Below are 24020 nucleotides of genomic sequence, written 5' to 3' on the forward strand. Positions count from 1 at the left end.
AGCTTTGAACTAGCATAATCCTCTCCTTCAGTCGGGACTTAGAATGAAAAACTTCCTAGCTAACGTAATGGAAAGTTTCAATTCTATTAAGGACTCGGAGGCGAGGATTATCCTACCCTAGGGTCCAAGAGACAACCCTCACCGTACTGCAGTAAGTAATCTTGTTTACATATGTGGGGTTGCATTGGTTACTTTGGCCTGTTGTGCTATAACTGCTTTGCTGCTTTTTTGCAGGCTGTGCAAGTTGAGGCGCAAGTGTTAATATATCTGTCTTAACAGGATCTGATGCTAACAAACAGGATGCATGAAGGTGATCCCATGGCTGACTTTGCGCGACGAAAGAGGGCGAAGGGACTCTGACAGAGGACTATGTTGGACTTTAAGGGCCCCTGATTGGACAGTGTTACTTGGACTTGATTGTCTGTTGCTATGCGTTTTTCTTTACTACCTTTCCCTAGGGGTTCATGGGAAATCTAGTAACTTTTTAAAGAGCTGCTATTAAATAAAAGTGAAGAAAGAGGCATAATCCTCTCCTCCGAGTTCTTAATATAATTGAAACTTTCTGTTACGTTAGCTAGGACATTTTTCATTCAGTATTGGACCACGATCAACTCGCTATCCAGCTGTTAAGCATGCACACCATCAAGGGACTATTGAAAAAGGGGCTTTGAGAGTCCTACTCCAGTTCATTTAGGTCTGTCTTTTACAGCTCAACCTGAAGTGGGCATATCAATTTAGTTTGATTTCTTTAAAGCCCCGGCATACTCCCTACTCTACTGGCTATAAAACTCCCTTGTAATATAAACCTGTGGCTAAAACTGTATAGAACAGGTTTTAATGTAATAGAGAATCAAACCGAGTTCTTGCACACTGGATAGAAAGTTTTTTGCAACTGACTGTGTAAGCTAAAGCTCAGACGTGACTCCTAGGAAGGAAGACCGCATGAGAGATGTAAATATGTCCTGGTATTCTGCAATGAATCCACCAGTGCTTGTTGTACGAGAAGGGATGTCTTCAAATGTCATGCGGGTTTGATTGTTAATGAGGCTTTGCAATTGTAATTTAATTATTTTCCTCTTTTACCCTTCTGCTGTGTTTAGAACCTTCCTGAAGGATCACCTCCAGTCGGGTCCCTTAAACTCACTTACATTTCCAAGGTAAGCACTCCTCGATCTTCTAGAGGACATTAGAGTAAGGCAACTTGATAATATTAATGAAGGCAATTGATTAATAACGATTCATGATGACACCCTTTTTTTGCACTAACACAATTCGGATTGCATTATTTCCCAAAAGAGTGATGCTCATTTTATGAATTTGTTTAATGACAAGTTGCAAACTAGGCCCCCACCAGAATTTAAATGTTTGAAATGCAATCGAGATTGAAGTGATGATAGATTACTTTGAACCCAGTATCTAGCTGTTGCCTACAAAGCAGGCTTCAGATTTTTTTTTTTTTAACCCTGTTTATTTTTTGGAGTTTTATGTAGCTCAAACATGGCTCAAGGGCATTTAAGAGCTTTACATGAAATCCAGGCTTCAGTGCAGGTTCTTTTTAACATGAGATTAAGGGCCTGATTAAAGATTCGCTGAAAGGATACTCCTTAACAAACGTAATTGCTTTATTACAAGTGCCAAGGATGTAATGCACTTCTATTAATGCGAACAGAATATCTGTAACGTTTGTGACCATGTAACTCGTCCGCCAAACTCCAAATCATGACGTAAGTGGCTTCCCTAGCATTACAGGTTGTTGAGCTGGGACTCAAACCTGGTTCCCTGTTTCCAAGTCGACCACTCTGACCATTAGGGCACATCTGAGCTCTCCAATATTTCTATTCTGGCCACTAATGGAACTTATAAACAACTTGTGTGTGTATAGTAGCTCTTCCTGAGCAAAGGAAGCTGTCACATACTGGTAAAGAATCTTGCAACTTTAGGGAGTATCTCAGCATATATTGTCTTTTTGTATTGATCTTAATTCTTTTCCCTTTTTCATTGCGCATGCAACCACCTAATTATTTGTATGTCTTCCCTCTACATGGGCCATCTAATTTCTAATGCTTTCACACTTGATTCCCTGATGGCTAAACATCTTTAGTCCTTGGCCACTTCTTGAACCTTGCCTCCGGACAGTCTTTTCCTTATTGACTGGAGTGTTTTTCTTATTTTACAATACCAATTTTTCTCACATTTTTCCCCACAGTGTCTACCTTTTTACTGATAGACAAAGGTGTTCTCATGTTTAGCATCCTTTAAAGTGATGGTCTTTTAAAAGTTATTGTCTGCATCTGTTGTAGATACTGTATCATCGAGCCATAAAGTAAAATTACATGAGCATTGCTACTGTATTAAGCCCAAACGTTTTTGTTGAGAAAGGTAGATCACCACGATCCTCAGCAACTAGTAGTTCCTTTGATTGAGCTATCACTGCAGAGGTATTCTAGAAAAAAATGACAATATTCAAGAATATGAGCCCAGATCTGACTCTTCCCTAGTTGTACAAATTTGAGATGATTGGAGAATTGGCACACCTTGTGGAATATTTCTGTCATACATTTCTGTAAAGCTAGTCTAGTGTTTTTGTGTGGCTTACCCCAAAGCCAGCTGATGGTAACTCCTTTAACAATCAGTTAAAGAAAAAAACTTGTTATTATAACTTTGTTGACTGATCAGCTTTTTCCTACAAGCTAGATATTCTTTGTTCTGATCAAATTATTGCCACAGATCATTCTTTCCCAAACTTGCTGACCGCGTCTATTGCAAGATGCAGGTGTACAATCCATACTGTTTTCACCCGTATTTCTCCGTATAGCAGTAGATGATGAAGTAATTTTTAAAATAAACACAAAAATTTATTTTCTAAACAAGAAAAAAGTAGATTGGAATTCTTTGAATATTTTTTTAAAAAAAGACTAGTAATGTAGAAAATGAGCAAATGAACAGTTTGTTTCACAGGCATCCCTTTTCTTTTTCTGCCTGAACCCCAAAGAAGAAGTACTGGCAAATCAAAAAGGTATCACTGTTATATTGCGAGTGTCGAGCTTTTGGCTTTGCCATTGTTTGTCTATAACGTAGTGTTAAAAAAACAAAGTAAAAGAAAAGCATTAAAAAAATACTGAAGGAAAAGCAAACCCATATCTTAATGTATTTAAAAACTGTACACAGAGTTCAACATTTTCAGTCTTTATAAATGGCATGGTTTATTTTTCAAATATTTTTTAAATATTGTTCACTCAGGAAACTGAACAGAATTAAAAAAGAATAAGAAAGTGTCCAATGTAAAATGAAACGTTTGCCAAGGCCTAATTTATCTACCATAGGTTTTGTCATTTTGGTCCTCATTGGTTCAGGGAGCAGGTTTATGGGCCTCAAGGAGAAGTGTCATGCCTTGTGCCTTCAGACACCAGCTTAGTGAGTACCTCACATGGTCCATTTTCCTCAGCACCATAAAAGCCTTTATGTACCAAAGCTTGTGCTTTCATGCAATATGTGGCATGCAGACGATACAAGAAAAGCAAACCTCAAAGTATACTCTGCAGCAATACACCCACATCAATACCTATGTTACTGTGCTTTTACAGATAAACTGTGTGGGGTGGGGATCAATATAGAACAAAGCTGAGTACTTTGTGGTCAAGGGAGGGGAAACACACAAGGGAGAGAACTTAAAAACATGTGCCTTCATGGAGTGCTGCATGAAAAAAGCAGTTCCTTAAATGTGAGCAATGGAAGAATACAAGTCAGTCAGAGGCATGGTAAAGAGGCTATGCTCCAGGGTAGAGACAAACACAAGATAAGGAAAGCAATCTATCTAATAAGAAACTAACACATGTCAGTGGGTAGGCTGTAAGCCCACTAATAGTTCACAATAGGTCTTTCGTAGCCAAGCAGCTTGAGTCCTAAAAATGAAGAAACATCGATAGCATTTTACAGCAAAAGAAAAAAGCATTTGCAATGCAATAGGTCTTGCATTTGTTAAAGTTAGAACTGTTGGCGTTGAAAATAACAATGTTTTTTACTTTTTTTTTTATTTGGAGTGGAGTTCATATATTTGCATAGCACTATTGCCAATGGTATAAAAAAGAAGCAAAAGTAAAAAACATTGTCATTTTCTACGCCAACAGCTCTAACTAATGCGAGACCTATTGCATTGGAAATGCAATCGGTCTTGCATTTGTTGGAGGTATTGGCATTCTAATTGCCAATGTTTTTTACCAAGCCATGTTGCAGGGTGCAGTACCATATGTGGTCAAAGAGGTCCCTTTTGACCACATATGGTACTGCACCCTTAAGAAGATATGGCAAATTCAACTTATCCATAGTGCATTGCATGCAAGACAGTAACACGAGTACATTCAAATATATATGTCCTTGTATACAATTAGTAGTTTGAAATGTGACAAAAGAATTATTATATCAATTCCGGATTAGGTTGTATTCTGGGTGGAGCTGATGAATGGAACGACCAAGCGCGTGTTCTTCCTGAAGCCCTTTGAGAAAATAGTGCTCCGAGGCTGTAATGAAAACCTAGGGAGTAACAACACATGTAACGGTGGGTGTCGTCAGGGGAGTTTATAAAAAGAGACTAGGGTTTACTAAGGAGGGACTACTCAGCCTATTGACCAATGAAAAGCCAACAATTACAAAGGACAGAAGCCAATTAAAAAGATGGGTCGGAGCTTTGTGCCCGTATCCTGAATACAGCGTGTCTCGAAGAGACAGCAGAAGCGCTGCCTATGCGAGGCCTAAAAAGGTAATGAAAAAGGGCAGTGAAACATCAGCTTACCTTGCCTTTGTGTTTAGAAGGTGGGGTGTCGGTTAGCATTAAGAGCTGAGTGAAGTTTCTGACCACAACATAGAGCAGTTTCCATTCTGAAAAAAGTGTGGTACAAAATGGATGTTCTGAAAAGATTTCGTCCGTTAGGATCACACTTCTGAACTGAAAGCATACATTCTTCTCTTATATCACAAAAGTATTAGAGGGTCAGAATCTAAAAGGTGATTACCAAGAACAGGGGTGGTTACCAAAAAGCCAATCAGTGAGAACTATAGCAACCAGGTCAGGTTTGTGTCCGATCTCTGGCACCCATCAGTCACCACTCGGAACCGCCCTTCATCATTTGGGGCTCCGAGGACAAACACCATACCTATTATTTGCTCCGACAGAGAAGGACTGGCCCTCCTGTGGGGCAAGGATGGTTGATGTGAGTTAGAAAGATATATACTCACAACGTGGCTGCTGGGGTAAAAGAGTGCAGTGCTAGGGATAAGTAATACCAAGAGTGATAAGGAAAGTGAGTAAAATTGGTTTGAGGAGCAAAAAATATTTTATTAAAGTACAGCTCCTGACACCAAGGTTAAAAAATAGCCAAGACAGGGGAATTAATAAACTGTCTAGCGGTGGAACGTGGTCGACATGTTTCAGCAATTGTTGGCCCTTCGGCCTTGCTTTCTTCAGGACCTAAATTTTAACGCTACTGCAAACAAAAAACCCCCTAAAGTGAGATAATGTGTTCTATACAAGAAAAGAAGAATACTGGAACGATTTCATTGTTAATTTTAAATGTCACCTGAGCCTTCTAGGTGTACTCGTTCCGATACTTCTTACCAATTCAGTAATTGACTGAAAAAGAAAGACATGGCATAAATACAGCAACCACCACCTGTCCACCACAGTAAACTACCTTATACACCATCGTACATTCTTAACGTAGGTGAGATCTGTATCCAAGACATTCAATCATTACACACTGTATTGTACTAGTATCATCCATTTAGATAGAATGTGAAAAAGTTGTGTACAAATTTCACGGACTACTTCTTACCTGATTCGTAAGAAGTAAAGACCTCACCCCACCTGGCTGCGGCTCAGGACAAAGGTGAAGCACCGCTCTGAAAAAGGTGAATAAATCCAAAAGCTGAATCACTCACCAAAGTGTCAACAAAAGATTCAATAGGACGTCGCCGAGACCCAATGTCATAGTATTAGGCTGGGGCACACAAGAGTATGGTAATGTGCTAGTGTGACCCTGCTGAACGGTATACTCGTTGTCATGCCCATTCACAGCCCGTTCAGTCAAGTGTCCATAAAAATGTCCACTCATAAACATGGGATAATTCCTCAGTTTACCGCCAGCTCTCAACAGACTAAGTATTATTAGGTTAATTAATCCTACTGCCAAATGTGTTTACCACGGCAGTGATGCCACATAAATGCATACATGCAGTCGCAATAACTCCTTCGTTGTTTGTAAGAATGCCAAGAGTTTAGCGGTGCAAGCTAATATGCAATGGACCCATTATGCCAGAGAACTCGCTCAGTGTCAGTCGGCAGCCCGAAGTGCTAAACCCTGTCATCAAGCGCCGATTCAGTCGGCAAAACAGAATATTGTGCCCCTTAGTAAAGCGAAAGCCAGTGGCATAACGAAGGAAAATACTCTCGCGTTCACCTTACCTAACCGTCGGTATTCCAACGCGGCATCTGTGCCGTCTGGGGAGGTGCCGGCAGAGTGTTTACACGCTCTATTTGATTCCTGGCAGTGGATTGGCCGAATCCGCCCACGTGATGTGGGGAAGGGATGCGTCATGCGTCGGTTGTAACAGACGCGCTGTGGTTGGTTGGACGCTCCATGGAGCAAAACTCTAGCGTGCAGGGATAGGGTCGACGCTGTGGGCAACCGACCAATCTATGGCACTCCCCGCGTTGTTATGGGAATACTAGGTAAATAAAGGTAAATAAACACCGAGCTGTGGTGTTGGCCTGAGGCCAAGATAGTAGGAGTCCCCCTGAGATCAGAACATCACCAGAGCAGTAGCAAAGTGCCCTGTGATCTAGGATTACCTCTGATCTCAGGGGGACTCCTACTATCTTTGCAAGTCACAGAGGGACGATGGCTGGCTCCCGTTAAATACTATACAGACTTCCAGCCAGGTAAACACTGCAGTTCGGTGGTTGTTTATCTTCAACGTTCTGGTCAGCGCTGTACTTACTTGCCATCCGGTAGAGTTTTGCAGCGCTTGACCGCATTTCTGAGTGGCAGTAGGCATGTTCTTTTACGAACATCGCATTGACCTGCCTCAGGCCAACATCACAGCTCGGTGTTTATTTACCTTTATTTACCTAGTATTCCCATAACAACGCGGGGACTGCCATAGATTGGTCGGTTGCCCACAGCGTCGACCCTATCCCTGCATGCTAGAGTTTTGCTCCATGGAGCGTCCAACCAACCACAGCGCGTCTGTTACCACCGACGCATGACGCATCCCTTCCCCACATCACGTGGGCGGATTTGGCCAATCCACTGCCAGGAATCAAATAGAGCGTGTAAACACTCTGCCGGCACCTCCCCAGACGGCACAGATGCCGCGTTGGAGTACCGACGGTTAGGTAAGGTGAACGCGAGAGTATTTTCCTTCGTTATGCCACTGGCTTTCGCTTTACTATGGGCACAATATTCTGTTTTGCCGACTGAATCGGCGCTTGATGACAGGGTTTAGCACTTCGGGCTGCCGACTGACACTGAGCGAGTTCTCTGGCATAATGGGTCCATTGCATATTAGCTTGCACCGCTAAACTCTTGGCATTCTTACAAACAACGAAGGAGTTATTGCGACTGCATGTATGCATTTATGTGGCATCACTGCCGTGGTAAACACATTTGGCAGTAGGATTAATTAACCTAATAATACTTAGTCTGTTGAGAGCTGGCGGTAAACTGAGGAATTATCCCATGTTTATGAGTGGACATTTTTATGGACACTTGACTGAACGGGCTGTGAATGGGCATGACAACGAGTATACCGTTCAGCAGGGTCACACTAGCACATTACCATACTCTTGTGTGCCCCAGCCTAATACTATGACATTGGGTCTCGGCGACGTCCTATTGAATCTTTTGTTGACACTTTGGTGAGTGATTCAGCTTTTGGATTTATTCACCTTTTTCAGAGCGGTGCTTCACCTTTGTCCTGAGCCGCAGCCAGGTGGGGTGAGGTCTTTACTTCTTACGAATCAGGTAAGAAGTAGTCCGTGAAATTTGTACACAACTTTTTCACATTCTATCTAAATGGATGATACTAGTACAATACAGTGTGTAATGATTGAATGTCTTGGATATAGATCTCACCTACGTTAAGAATGTACGATGGTGTATAAGGTAGTTTACTGTGGTGGACAGGTGGTGGTTGCTGTATTTATGCCATGTCTTTCTTTTTCAGTCAATTACTGAATTGGTAAGAAGTATCGGAACGAGTACACCTAGAAGGCTCAGGTGACATTTAAAATTAACAATGAAATCGTTCCAGTATTCTTCTTTTCTTGTATAGAAAACATTATCTCACTTTAGGGTTTTTTTTGTTTGCAGTAGCGTTAAAATTTAGGTCCTGAAGAAAGCAAGGCCGAAGGGCCAACAATTGCTGAAACATGTCGACCACGTTCCACCGCTAGACAGTTTATTAATTCCCCTGTCTTGGCTATTTTTTAACCTTGGTGTCAGGAGCTGTACTTTAATAAAATATTTTTTGCTCCTCAAACCAATTTTACTCACTTTCCTTATCACTCTTGGTATTACTTATCCCTAGCACTGCACTCTTTTTTACCCCAGCAGCCACGTTGTGAGTATATATCTTTCTAACTCACATCAACCATCCTTGCCCCACAGGAGGGCCAGTCCTTCTCTGTCGGAGCAAATAATAGGTATGGTGTTTGTCCTCGGAGCCCCAAATGATGAAGGGCGGTTCCGAGTGGTGACTGATGGGTGCCAGAGATCGGACACAAACCTGACCTGGTTGCTATAGTTCTCACTGATTGGCTTTTTGGTAACCACCCCTGTTCTTGGTAATCACCTTTTAGATTCTGACCCTCTAATACTTTTGTGATATATGTAATTGGGGCGTGTATTTAGAGCTGGTCAATAAATTGCCCTTGGGTCCCCCTTAATTATATTTGTTGTTGATGTACATTCTTCTCTTGACATATGTTTATTACTTTGGTGTACATTAACAGTGTTACGAAAATGACCACTTAATGAGTCGTACGTATAACTGGAAATCTATACTTAATTTCGATACTGCATCGAAAATTGAGAATAGAATGCAGATACATTAGTTTAGTGCTATAATTTGTCCTTAATAATAATGAAAGCAATACCAATAGTAGATGTATTCATATCTTATCTTAAGGGGATTTTCTATAGCGCTCTGACACCATAAGTTTCCTGTCGCGAGGAAGTCATCACCTCCAAATTAGGAACCTAAATGCAAGGACCAAGTTTGTTTATTGATCTGACACTTGTGCAGGTAACTGTAGGTGGGTTTAACGAAATTCTGAGTAGGTAACACATCAGTAGATTATTCATCTTTTTCTGGTCCTGATGAATTCCATTGATTCTGTTAGGGACGAGAAAGGCAAAAAACAGGTTGACCATATATTTGTAAATTTTGGAAACATCATTATCGTAACTGTCCTCACTTATTTTTAACCCTTAAAAAAGGCCCCTGTAATATTAAGGTACTTTGGGACCCTTTTGTTAATTTTATGCCCACCCCATCCCCCATCCCCCTCTGTCTAATCTACCCTTCACATATCCTTCCTCCTTTGCTTTCTAAATTCTGAGGGCATTAGTCTAGAACTCCAGACCTCTAGGCAGAAGAAATAGATCTCCGGCAAAGAGCCCATTTGTGGGGCCCATCAAACTTTTGCAGGGCCAGCCCGATGGGGAGCACAGTCCATTTATGAAGCATGTCATCTTCATGTTGGTAAAGGCTTGTCCTTCCTACAGAGGATACCTTTGATGACCTTAGTTGGTCCTACTTCCAGAATTAAATTAACTGGACTATCACTTTGGAACTGCAAGCTCATGTTCGAATATGTATTTCTAGAGAGGACGTGCCCTGGACCGGAATTCCTCTCCTTCCCCCTAAGCCCCAATTTTTGGAATATATCTATGATCAGAGTCGGCCAGCTTTCGGGGATGACAGCAGAGATGATGGGGATTATGACACCCTACCTGGATTTGCTGGGGGCCAGTGGGTTGGATGCTTCCCTGGACAGGGTGTTGTTTTCTACCTCTGGACCATCATTGGAAGAGAGGGCTTCCTTTGCTGTGGTGATAATATGGACAGCAGAGATATTAGACTAACAGTTGCCATTTATGGAAGTTAGGATGAATATGTTAACAGAAGATGTGCAATGTGGGATAAATTCTTCTGAGCCTTTACTGTTATTAAGTGAAGCCCTGATAGATAACTTAATTGGCACCTGGTTTAAACCTTGTTCCTGTCCACTGCTGAACTGGCATGTTTAAGGTGCCACATGAAGTGTCGTGGTTCAGGCTTCCACCAGCAAGGTGAACGCCAACTCATTCCCTTTGAAACCCCAGACAGATAGTCATATCTTGGTGGTCGAAAAGTGGGGCCTTGAGGTGGGGTGGTGTTAGGGCATATGTTTATCTAATTCATGTCCCAAACTCCTGTTCGGTTCATGGGAATATAAGGAGTCCCTGATGAATAAAATCAGTTACTGGTTCCGTGAAAAAAGACTTCTATTCAATCATCAGGAGCTATATTTTAAATGTAGAAAGGCTTGCAAGCCCAGATGGTATGCAATATCTAATTTGGGTTTCTTTTGTAATTAATGACCTAGTGGAGGGACATCTGGCAATTGAAGCCCATGCAATCCCTAAGGCACATACTTCTGTACCACTCACATTTTGTGCCCTGACAGATCCCCTGAAACCTCATTGTGCGTGTGACGAGATTAGTGGAGTTAGCAGGGACTCCCAGTGACTGGAGCCCACGATTCCGAGCAGTATGTATGCTGGTGCTGTGATGTGGGGAGAGAGTTTGAAGACACTTCACTCCCAAGATGAGAAAGATCTTAAGGTTAGGGAGATAGATCCAGGGCCATAGGCAGGAATTGACAATGGTAATCAAATCCCATTCTGAGTCTACTGATATACACTTTTATGCTAACTATATACCGTTGGTTGCTGAATTGACATCGGAAATGCTGGAAAGGATTGCCTCATAGAATGTAGCAGGAATAGTTAAACTACTGCCTCACGCCGAGTGGGGTAAATTAGTTGACGCCTTTGATATTTGCCTATTTCAGGAAACGTGGTTTCTTACACCTTTCTATAGAAATGGGTTTACAACCTTTGTGTTGAGGCAACTAAGACTGCAAAGGGAAGGCCCTGAGGGGGGATTGGGCATTTGGATTAAAACCACATTTCGATGCATTATTAGCATTGTACCCTGTGACTCCAAATATATCCTAGCACTAGACGTTTGTTTCCTTCTGGCCTCTCTCTAAAAGTATACAATGTATACAAAAGAAGTAGAGGGTGGAAATGAAGAAACAACCACAAATTACCAACTGGAGCAATTGCTTTTTAAACACAGGCTAAAGATCTTACCTTGTTTGCAGGGGATCTTAACTCAACTTTCGAACCAATGGCTGCTTCCCCACATGATCTAATTGGTGAGATAGACAACCAATGGGGGTATACCTCACTTGGCACTACCTAAAGTAAGATGGACCCCAAAGGCAGGCCAGTTGCTGGCATTGACACTCAACTATGATCTTACAGCCATTAATGGTACACGTCCCTCGTATTGCCAGGGCAAATTTACTTTTAATAGACTGAGCCATTGCAGAAGAATAGACTCTTTTTTTGGTACAAGTTGAGCTTTGGCCTGCTATTAAGGATATGGAAGTGATTGATTGAGCAGATAGCAACCACAACACCCTTAGTTTGACACTATGTATTAAAACAACTTTACACCAGGGGGGGGAGAACTTCAGCCCACCAGTAACCTTAGATATATCAGGTGGGATTGGGTTGTTAAAAACCCCACTGCCCTCAATATCATCAAGGAAAACGTTATTGCAGAATATGAATATCGGTCTAAACTTCCTAGTGAACTGAGAAATGATGCGATGATAAAAACTCATGATAAACTAGGGGTGAAAATAAGGGATGTCTTGGGAAACCCAAGAAGAAAAGAGAAACTGTACCGAAAATCCGAATCTTGGTATAATGATGCCTTTAGACGGGCCAAAGGTGAGCTTCTTGCCTCTATTAAAACCAGATCACAAGTAGAGATTGCCAAATGAAAAGAGGGAGTGGGAAGACCTGCTATGGCTGACCCTGCATGAGGCTCTGGGTAATAAGAACACCAAAGTATTTTGGAAAGTAGCAACGTTGGCCTCAAGTGGGAACAAAGCAATGCTCGACTTCTGTATCCAACCAGAAAAGTGGGTAATACATTTTAGCCAACTATAACAAGGCCAGCATGGCGAATGACCGTGGCATCTCATTAGATAGTTAGGTTTTGTTTAAGCCCAACATTTTGGAATTTTCGCTAAATGAGACTGTAAAGCATATCAATTCCGGTGCAACCGGACGTGCCCCAGGGCCTGATAGGATAGCCACTGACCTATAGAGAGAAAACCTTGAAATTTAGGGTCTATATATTAATTTGCTCTCTAATTGTATTCTTTTACTCATGAAAATCCCCCCATTCATGGAAACTAGCAGAAATAGTTACCATCTTCAAGAAGGGGGATTGTGCACTCCCAGCAAACTACAGGCCTATCAGCCTCATAGATTCTCGGCAGAATTTCTTTTGCAAACAGGTGCTCGATCATCTCCAGGATTGGATTTGTGAGAGGAATATCATTTCAGAGTGGCAGGCAGGTTTTAAATAACAAGTGAGCACCACAGATCCGATTATCCGTTTTATTTGTATTTACTGGAGGGAAGTGATTGTCAACAACGGCAACCTATACGTGCCTTTGTTGATCTTGATCGTGCAGCCTTTGATATGTTCCCGAGAGAGAAGCTATGGGAAGTCCTATAAGGAATGGGAGTCCCAGCCCCCCTCTCGATTATTTTAAAGAGGCTGCATACTGACACCTTGGCCCAAGTGAGGTGAGGGGAGGACGGGGTACTAACTGAAACAATCCATATTGACAAAGGATTAAGACAGGGGTGCGTATTAGCGCCCACTTTGTTTACCCTATATATAAATTGTTATAAACTTTTTGAGCAGAGATGGTTGTGACGCACCAAAAATAGGAGGACAGTGGGTCCCTGCTCTCCTCTTTGCAGATGACACATTGCTTATCTCCAAGTCGCCACAGGGGCTCCAACAGCTGTTGAACGACTTTCAGGCATTTTGCCTGGAGTGGGGTTTGGCGCTCAATAGCTCCAAAACCAAATGTATGTTCTTTTCCGCGAGATCAATGACAAAGTGCAAGAAGCAGTTGTATGTGGGTGGTGCCCCTATAGAAGTAGTGGCTGAGTTTGATTATGTTGGTTTGAAAGTCACAAAGAATGTATGTTGGTTACCACAGATGGAAAGGGTACCCCTGATACAGCGAATACAGTAAAAATCCATAGGAAAACTGTATCCAGAAAGATGGGACCGGTGCTAGATATTTATAATGTAAAGTCTCTAGGAACAGTATTATATGGTGCTGAGTTATGGGAGCTCAAAACCTAGTAGCTTGTCAGTAATTGAACATACATTTTTTAGATCTCTGCTAAACCTTCCTGTGAGTACTCCGCGGATTCCACACTACTTAGATCTGGCCCAGGAAACAATTATTCACAAAATCACGTCCAGAGTGCTTATGTTTTGGCATCAGCTATGGTCTACTGCACCACTTGAGTTGTATGGGGTGGGCTTCCGGGAATTAATGACATCAACATGTGTGAGCAAGATCTTGTGGTTGCATACTCTTAAGAAGCTGCTACACAGGTCAAATCTGAAATAAACAGGTTAGTGTTAAATTCCTTACCTTAGAATATCCCCAGGCATCAGGCTGGATCCGGAAAGTTTTCGTCAACAGTACCCCTGCGCGTCGCTAGGCGTCGTCTGCAGCTCCGCGTCCGTCGTCGTGAAGGCCGGAATTATGTCGTCGGAGTACTTAGACGCCGCCCTCGCTCGCTGACGTCAGTTCTTCTTTTCTTCGTGCCAGCAAGCGCAGATCCGGGAAGAGCAGTACTCTAGTCAATCTTTGACTGTTTTGATCTCGTTTGATCACTTTTCGAGTCGACTTCGACTCGTGGTGCCGCTAGGGATGCCTGGTTTTAAACCTTGCGAGGCCTGTCACTGCCTGATGTCGGTGACCGACTCCCACCGTCGGTGCCTTTACTGCCTCGGGGCCGAGCACGATGACAAGTCGTGCCCCGACTGCAGGACCTTGACCTCGAAGGCTAGACTGGAGCGGTCCCGTAAGCTGCTCGAGATCCGGCAGTCGGCTCCGTGCCACTCGAGGTCCCGGTCAAGTAAAAAGTCGAGGGACCGGTCTTGGAGCCGCAGTCCTCGCCGCTAGTCGAGTCACCACCACTCCTCGGGCTCCAAGTACTCCGGTAAGTCGAGGCATTCGAAAAAAAAAGTCGAAGAGGCGTCATCGCTCTACCGACTCCCCCTGACACTAGCGCGACATGGCCAGGGGTTCGGGTGACACCGTCCGCGCGGCTCCTCCGGAGCTGCGTCCAGCTCCATACCCGCCGGTCCCTGGGCTGCACGGGACGCTGGAGGAGATACGTGATTTCCTCATGGCCATGAGGACTCCCTTCCCCAAGTTGGACCCTCTCGAGGTGCCTTCGGGCCCCGCGGGTCCGACTGGGAGCTCTTGCGGATGGGCGGCTTCGGCCCCGGTGCCGTCGGGTGCTTCGCCCCTGGTGCCGTCGGGTGCTTCGTCCCCGGCGCCGTTGTCCACTCCGGTCCCTACACCGCAGGGCACCACAGGATCCAGGCCTGGATCCGGGTCGTCGCGAGTCGACCTCACGACTCCTCCGCTTTGTCCAACCCCGAGGGTGTCGCTCCCGGTGTGGTCTTCGGACGACACCGGCCCGGTTTCAGTCCCGGTCCGGGAGCGGCGCCGTCTCCGACGCCGATGGGTGATCACTTCACCTGCGACTCGGCTCCATCATTTTTGCCTGGTTTCCAGGAGATGGAAGACGAGGAGGACTGGGAGGGGTCTGAGGACGACAGTGCCAGTTAAGCCAGGACTGGGCAGATGAGCTGGGGGAGGCCAGTGGTCTGGACACTTCGCCTGACACTGGATTAATCTCTCCTCCCTCCGTGGCTTTGGAGGAGGGGGCTATTTATAGTGTGGTGTTGAACAGGACGGCCAAGGCCTTGGCTCTTGAGCTCCCTGTCGTGGCCCTGAGGACTCAACTCCTCACTGAGGTGCTCAAAGCGTAGGCAAGCTCCTCGGAGCCTCTACTGCCCTTTAACGGGGCCATAACGGACGTTCTGATGGGCACCTGGTCCAGGCCCTCTACAGGCCTCCCTGTGGATCGGAACGTGGCCAGACTCCACCACCTGGCTCCGGGCGACCCCTGCTTTCTGTCCGTTCACCCCACCCCCGAGAGCCTGGTGATCCAGGCCTCTACGTCCCAGACCACATTCCCGACCGCTCCTCCGGATCGGGAATCCAAAAGGTATGATCAGTTTGGGAAGAAACTGTTCTCCACTCTGAGTCTGTCAACACCGCCTGCCTTTTGGGGCGTTACACCCACTCACTGTGGGATACGGTTGCGGACGTGCTGTCACAGTGTCCGGAGGAGGCCCGGACACGGCTCGCCCAAGCCCTGGCGGAGGGGTGGGATGCAGCACGGTACTCCATTAGATGTGGACTCGACACCACGGAGTAGCTGGGCAGAGCGATTTCCACGACGGTGGCGATTCGTCGCCACGTCTGACTACGGTCTGCCAACTTCTCGGGGGATGTCCAGGCCACGCTCATGGATATGCCCTTCGATGGCTGTCGGCTTTATGGCGACAAAGCGGACAGTGCGCTAGAGCGTTTTAAGGACTCCAGGGCTACGGCCAAGTCCTTGGGCCTAGGCCAGCGCCAGCAAACCTCCGCTTTTCGCCCCTTTTGTGGCAAAGGAGGGGGCACCCCCACACGTCCAGCCAGCCACAGGCCGCAAAACCAGTCTCAACGCGGTCGCGAACGTGGTTACCGCCGTGTCGGTGCTGGGGAACAACAGCAGGGTCAGTCCACATCCGCCCCCGCAGCATCTGCCTCTAAGCCTTCCTACTTCGGCATTTCAGGCCCATTCGCCGCCAGTGGAGGGCAGGGTTCGCCATCACCTCCTCCACTGGCGTACCATCACGTCGGACAGGTGGGTGCTGCAAATCGTCTGGAGGGGCTACTCCCTCACCTTCGAGGCGACCCCTCCAGCCATGCCACTCCAGTACCACCGCATGTCGGGGGATCACTTGCAACTTCTGCAGTAGGAAGTTATGGCCCTCTTGGCCAAGGGGGCCATCAAGCGCGTTCCTAGGCCAGAAGTAGGACGTGGTTTCTATTCCCTCTACTTTCTGAATCCCAAGAAGGGCAACCCCTCAAGCCATGCCACAGCAGTACCACCGCATGTCGGGGGATCACTTGCAACTTCTGCAAGAGGAAGTTATGGCCCTCTTGGCCGAGGGGTCCATCGAGCGCGTTCCTGGGCCAGAAGTAGGACGTGGTTGCTATTCCCACTACTTTCTGGTTCCCAAGAAGGGCAAAGGAGGCCTACGCCCTATCTTGGACCTCTGGAGCGTCAACGGCTTCCTCCGGAAGGAGAAGTTCAAGATGCTGACTTTGGCTCATGTCCTAGCTGCCCTAGACCCTGGATGGTAGCGTTGGACTTGCAGGACGCGTATTTCCACATCCCCGTCCTCCTGGCCCACCGGCGCTACCTGCGGTTCACGGTAGGTCATGAGCACTTTAAGTTTACCGTGCTCCCCTTCGGCCTCACCAATGCCCCTTGGGTGTTCACGAAAGTAATGGCGGTGGTCGCAGCTCATCTGTGCAGAACAGGGGTTCCCGTCTTCCCCTATCTCGACGACTGGCTGTTGAAGGCGGGCTCGCCCCAGACAGTCATCTCCCACCTCCAGACTACGGCCGACCTCCTGCACCAGCTGGGGTTCTCCATCAACGTGCCAAAGTCACACCTGTGTCCCTCTCAGAAGCTCCACTTCATCGGAGCGGTTCTGGACTCTGCGCAGTTTGGGGTTTATCCTCCTGAACAGCGGGTTCGGGATATTCAGGCTCTGATTCCGATCTTTCAGCCTTTATCCCGGGTCTCGGTCAGGTTGACGTTGCGGCTTTTGGGGCTGATGGCTTCCTGCATCCTGCTGGTGCATCTCGCCAGGTGGCGGATGCAGGCTCTGCAGTGGGACCTGAAGTTTCAGTGCGCCCAGCATCAGGGCAACCTGTCAGACCACGTCCTGATCTCTGAGGGCACTGCGAGACTGCAGTTGGTGGCTCATGGACCGCAATTGGGTCAGCGGCAGATCCCTCTCCCTACCCCAACCGGAGTGCGTAGGGATGGGGGGCCACATCAGAGAGGCGGAGATCAGAGGCCTCTGGTCTCGGGCATTGTCCTGGCTCTGTATCAACCCTCTGGAGCTGCGGGCGATCCGGCATTCCTTGCCTCTGTCGTAGTGTAGTGCAGGTGTTCACGGACAACACCACCGCAATGTGGTATTGCAACAAACAGGGCCGGGTGGGGTCGTGGACCTCTGCGCCTCTGGACATGGCTGGAACATCAGGGCATCACCCTGGTGGTTCAACACCTGGCAGATTCCCTGAACACCAGGGCGGACGAACTCAGCCGCCGGTGTATGATGGATCACAAATGGCGTCTAAACTCTGGCGTGGCGCAAGGTCTCTTTCAGCAGTGGGGAGTGCGTTGGTTAGATCTATTCGCCACCGAAGAGAACGCGCAATGTCATCAGTTCTGCGCGTTGGAATTTCCAAGGCGGCACTCGCTCGTTGCGAGTGGAGCTGCGGTCTGTTGTACGCCTTTCCGCCTATACCACTTCTGCCTAGAGTGCTGATGAAGATCAGGCGAGACCAGGCCCAAGTCATCCTTGTGGCTCCGGACGGAGTACGAAGATACTGGTATCCCGAGCTCTTCAGGAGGACCTTCTGTTGTAGCAGCAGGGGACAGTCCTCCACCCGAACCTGTCCAGTCTCCACCGTGGAGATTGAGCGGCGACAGATGAGGCCATTTGACTTGCCTCCTGATGTCTGTGATGTGATTCTTAGAGCCAGGCATCCCTCCACAAAATCGGTATACGCCTGCTGGTGGAACAAATTTGTGGCATGGCGCACAGCAAAGGCTGTGGATCTACTTTCTGCCCCTCTTTCAGAGGTTCTCCTCTTCCTTCTTTCTCTTGCCCAGCAGGGCTCTGCTCTGGGCACTATCAAAGGCTATCTCTCGCCCATTTCAGCCTTCTTAAGGCTTTCTTGATCAGCCTTCTCTTTTCAAGTCCCCTGTTGTAAATAGATTCTTGAAAGGCATCACACACATGTTCACTCCTGTTCCTTTCGTGATGTCACAGTGGGACTTGAACCTTGTACTGACTTATCTGATGTGCTCTCCCTTCGAGCCACAACTGTCCTCTTCGTCTTCTGACTCTTAAAACTGCATTCCTGGTTGCCATCACCTCTGCCAGGAGAGTGAGTGAGCTACAGACTCTATCTTCTAAACCTCCTTTCCTCTCTGTCCATCCGGACATGGTTGTTCTGAGGACTCGTCCTTTTTTCCTGCACAAGGTGGTTACAGCCTTTCATATCGGGCAGTCCATCACCTTGCCCACCTTCTTTCCGCCTCCGCATTCCTCGAAAGAGGAAGAGAGGCTCCACCGTCTGGACCCAATACATGCGCTCTCATTCTATATGGTCCGCACATGCCAGTTCCGGGTGGACGACCAGCTCTTTGTTGGTTACGTGGGCGCTAAGAAGGGACGGGCGGTGCACAAGCGGACCATCTCTCGGTGGGTCGTGTTGTGCATCATGGTCTGTTACTCCTTGGCGAAAAAGGAGTCTCCTGTTGGGCTGAGGGCCCATTCCACTTTGGCCACGGCGGCTACTACTGCCCTGGGTAGGGGAGTCCCCTTGCAGGACATCTGTCAGGCAGCTATGTGGGCCTCGCTGCACATGTTAGCTAAGCACAACTGCCTGGACAGTCAAGTCCGGAGAGATTGCTTTTTCGGCTGTTCCGTTCTCCAGGACTTTCTGGTGTGATCTTGGTTCTCAGACCCACCATCGGGGTTGGTATTGCTGGGGTATCTATTCTAAGGTAAGGAATCTAACACTAACTGTTTCTTTCAGATGCACAAGTTACTTACCTTCGGTAACCATATATCTGTAAGAAATAGTAGTTAGTGTTAGATTCCTTACCGCCCCACCCATTCTCCCCGTTCTGCGAATCGATATCTAGGGTTAAGGTCATCCCTTTCAGGGCCCTAGTTTTATGGCACCAGTGTCGGTTTCTATCATGGCTCTGCGTTCCTGGCGTGGAAAGCTATGTACAGAACTGACGTCAGCGCGCGAGGGCGCCGCCGAAGGTAAGTAACTTGTGCGTCTCGACATATGTTGGGGCCAACCAGACACCCTGTGTCAGTTCCATAAAACTAGCCTGAAAGCTGCTTATTGGGCTATTGCTGACCCTGACCTCATATTAAACTGCAAAGGGTCGCATAGGGCTGATTTTATCAATTTTAAACCAACACTGTTATTTGAGGATACTATAGATTAAATGAACCTCCTTTAGCAAGGAAGCTATACCTACAGTTTAGGTATGGGTGTCTACCGGTAAAAACTCTTAAAAGGAAATGGTGTAAAATAGGGGACATGGTGGATGAAAACTGCACCTGCTGTCAAGGTGGACCAGAGTCAATTGAGCATGTTTTATTTTTTTGTACTTTGTACAGTCAGTCTCGAGCTAAATGGCTTGTTCCTCTTTACAGAAAGCTGGGAGTAAGAAAGCACAAGGAGGCGTACAGAATTCTGCAGTCGGATACATCTCGTTTTATCATATTTTGTACAGCCACGTTTTTAATGGCAATGTGGATTAGGCATGCCAAATGTTCCCTTGATAGTTTTTAGGATGCCACTCATTGAAGGGTCCCTCCAAATGGTATTATGTCACCTGGACTATTCCCGGCGGACTATATCTTCATATATTATCATAGATATTTATTATATTGGATTGTTTTTAACGTATTTTTATGATGAATTTCTCTGGTCTCTTTAAATGAAACTTTAATTGCTTAATTGTGCTGCTAAGGTAATGCACCGGAAATAAGTATTTTAAATGTTTCATGTCGTTATTTGTACTTGTTAGTGTCTTATTCTATGTTCCACTTTTCTGATCTATAGAGATCGAAATAGTCTTCTGAACCAAACGAATAGTCAAAAAGAATTGGGGTGTCAAAGTACTGATGTTTCTGTCGTCCAGTCTCACCCTCCGGTCAGTCAGTTCGAACTGTTTGCTGGGAGATATTCCTACCCTTTATGGGACATGGTGTGAGATCTTGTCGGCACTCCCTGAGTAATTTACAAGATGGTAAGGATGTAGCCAGATGCATTATCTGTTCTAGACTGGACCGAAGATACTGCTTGGGCAGAGCAGTCAACACTAGTGTGGTGCTTCGGCATCAAACATGGATGATCTCCACAGGCTTCTCTGGGGACGTGCAAGCCTCCCTGATAGATATACAGTTCAACGGACTTCACCTTTTTGGCGAGATGGCAGATTCTGCACTGGAACACTTCAAAGAAAGCCGGCCCATGACAGGTGCCTTAGGCCTCTTGACCCCTGCAAGACAATACCCACAAAAGGTCTGTCTCTTTAGAGGCTCACCACCTATGCAATAGGCACTTTTGGGGTTTGCAGTTCAAGCATACTACATCCAGGTCACCTAGGGCAGTGAACTTCCCAGTTCCCACTCCTGCGGCAGTAGCTTCCAAACAGCTTTAGTTTGCCCTGAGCGGCACATGACAACCCTGTGGTAGGCAGGATTAGACATTTCCTGCAACCGTGGCAAAATGTAACTTCCGTCAAGAGGGCCCGTCATCCTGTATAACAAGATTATGTATGCCCTGCCATTCTTTTTCTTCTTGCCGCATCTTTTGCCCATATCTCTTTTTTTTTTTTTTTGGGTTACAAACTTTTATTCATTGTTCAAATGCAGTACACCGCTATTCAGCCAACAACCCGGAGGCAGGCAGCATCTTTAGTTTCTTGTTGACCATATCTTGCGGTCCAGTACCATTATCATATGCAAGGATCATGTCAGTAACTTTTCAAGTAACCTATACAACCAAACCAACAACGCTTTGCCATTTGTCATAAATTATTTGTCAACATAAAGGGCATTTTTGACACTGTTATTAGGGCGATTTTCAAGTAGTTAACATCAAAGAAGTCGTAGGGGGAATACGTGCATGCGGTGAACAGTCTCACTTGTGAGGGGGGAACTGCGCAGCACCCGAACTATTCAATTCAATCAGTCCAGTTGCACTCACATAGTCATACGTTCGATTACCATTTTTATACAGCCAAAATCTTAGTAATGTTCCTCTAGTGAAATCTCACGCCATGCGTGTCCAAACACCATGCACCCCTCATCCATCGCTATCAGGCATCTCCAGCCTCTCACACCCAGTGTCACTCGTCTATCTCTGCTCCAGCCAGCCAGGTCGTAAGGGGCAGCCATATATCAGTAGGTCTAGACCGCGGTGGTTGGAGCTCCCAGTATGTAGTCAGTTGATCTCGACAGTATAGGGCCGAATTTATCCACCCTGTCGTCTTCGGAGCAGTTTTCCTTTTCCAATGTAGTGCAATTTGCCTTTTCGCCAGTAGGAGTAACAAAGCAGCTAATTTCCTTGAGGCACTGGGTATGCCAGCGACATATCCCAGTAGAGCCACCATTGGGTCAGGAAGCAGTGTTTCTCCTAGTATCTGCCCTAATTTCGAAAAAACCTCCACCCAATAGTGCTGTATCGGCGTGCATCTCCATGTGAGGTGAAAGAAGTCCGCCTCTCCAGCCCCGCATCTCCAACAGCGAGAGTCAGGCAGTAATCCTATTTTAAAGAGTTGCGTAGGCGTGCGATACGTTTTATGTAGGAAATTAAAGTGTATCAATCGCAGCCTATAGTTAGGTGATAGGTTCTCTAACTGGTCACAGCAGAATTGCCATTGTTTATCAGTTATGTTTATTCCCGCCTCCGTCTCCCATTGCGATTTCGAGGTAGGCCGCACCCATGGCGTCGTGTCTTGCGTTATTTTATAGATCCGGGTGATCAGCTTTCTCGGAGAGCTATTGGTTAGTACGTTCTCCAGCGCCGGAAGCGAAGGCGGCACTGCCGGGAACATCGGGTATCTGGCCCTACATGCCGCTCGTAATTGATAGTATAGCAGCAATTCAGAGGCCATAGGGACTTCTGATTCGCAGATGTCCCTCAATTCCACAAATGTGTCGTCTGGGTATAGGTCACTCGCCACCACCAGACCACGCTGTCGCGCCCTCTCAGAAATCGCCGCATCTGTCAGAGGACCCAGCAAGGGGTTGCCGCTCAGCGGCATGGATGGGGCATACAGCTCAGAGATGTCTGCCCGGTTTGCGATGCCCTGCCAGGCCCATCGCACTGTTTCCACCGTGTTTACGTCATCCGGCGATCGTTTGTATTTGTGATAGAGCGTCGTTTTTAAAGGGGTGGGTGCCGACACATCTATTTCGATCGCCACGTGGGGCTGATATGGGATCGGGTGGTGCCAGAAGTGTAGATATTGAGCCTGGGCGCAGTAGGCATATAACTCGGAAGTCAGGAGCCGCCAGACCACCCTGACTAAAAGGGAGCGTCAATACTTTCCATTGCACTCTAGGCTGTCTGCCCGCCCACACTAGCTCCAGTAGGGCCGAGCGTACGCGTTTGAAAAAGGATTGCGTAAGTGGCAGGGGCACATTTGCAAATAGATACAAGAACTTTGGCAGTACAATCATTTTTGTTATGGCTATACGCCCTGTCAGTGACAACGGCAGAGTAATCCATTTTTTCACCTTTGTCTCAAGCCATTCCACTGTGGTGCCATAGTTTAAAAGCCATAGGTCCTGTATCGAGCGGCTTATATGTATACCCAGGTATTTCACCTCACCGTCTACCCAAGTGATGGGGAATTCGGTAGGGCAATGTGTCGTACCGTCAGTCAATGGCAAAAGCGCGGACTTGGACCAGTTGACGTTAATGCCGGTCAACCCGCTGTATCGCACTAATTCCCTCATCAGGGGGCCAAAATTGTCAACCGGGTTTTGCATAAAGATTGTTATATCGTCCGCATACATGGACACTAATAAACCCCTGGAGGTGAATCCTATGCTTCTCTGGGTGTTATGTTGTCTCAATCTCGCCGCTAACGGCTCTGTGGCGATGGCAAAAAGCAGCGGCGATAACGGGCATCCCTGCCTAGTCCCCCTAGTGATCCTTATAGGCTGTGAGACTTTTCCGTTAACTTTCACTCTCGCCGTGGGGTCACTGTACAGGACGCAAATTTTTTGGATAAACAACTTGCTGAACCCCATTCTAGTGAAGAGCGCCTGTAGGAACTTCCACTCAAGAGAGTCGAATGCCTTAGTTGCGCCCAACAAGGCAGCCGCGGCCTGGACTTTTGGGTCTAGGTAGTGAAGCAGACCAAATATCGTGCGTAGGTTGTGCGACGTGGATCTGCCCGTAACGAATCCGGACTGATCCGAGAGCGCTATTTGGGGTATCATTGGTTTCAGACGTTCCGCCAGTAGCTTAGCATAGATCTTGGCATCTAGGTTGATCAGGGACAGCGGCCTATACGAATCCGGGCACGTGGGATCCTTGCCCGGCTTTAGAAGTGTAATTATCATGGCCTCTCGGAGTGACTGGGGAAGGCTCCCAGTCTCAATCGCTTCCATGTATACCTTGTGCAGCCGTGGAACCAAGATGTCTGCATATTCTTTGTAGAATGCAGCCGTTAGGCCGTCAGGTCCAGGCGCCTTACCCAAGGGCATGCCGGCGATGGTCAAACGTATGTCTTCCTGCGTCAGCGGCAAATCCATATATTCGCGTGATCCGTTATTGAACCACGCTAGCGCCACCGTATCTAGGTAATCTGTTATCATATCATCACTCGGCCGCATTTTGGAGGCGTACAGGTTCCCATAGTATTCTTCCATAGTGTGCAAGA

At 46.6% G+C, this 24020-nt stretch overlaps 1 protein-coding gene across 4 annotated transcripts in view; it reads left to right on the forward strand.

Moving 5' to 3' along the window:
* The window catches only part of PLEKHA1 (pleckstrin homology domain containing A1), a 486448-nt gene that overhangs the window by 134484 nt on the left and 327944 nt on the right, over positions 1-24020 (forward strand). For all 4 annotated transcript variants that reach the window (XM_078643947.1, XM_078643949.1, XM_078643950.1 and 1 more), the window contains exon 3: positions 1101-1157. In XM_078643947.1, coding sequence (XP_078500073.1) covers positions 1101-1157 — 57 coding nt within the window. The remainder of the gene's footprint in view (positions 1-1100; positions 1158-24020) is intronic.

This window comes from Lissotriton helveticus, chromosome 5_1, assembly GCF_964261635.1.
Source record: "Lissotriton helveticus chromosome 5_1, aLisHel1.1, whole genome shotgun sequence".
Lineage (NCBI taxonomy): Eukaryota > Metazoa > Chordata > Amphibia > Caudata > Salamandridae > Lissotriton > Lissotriton helveticus.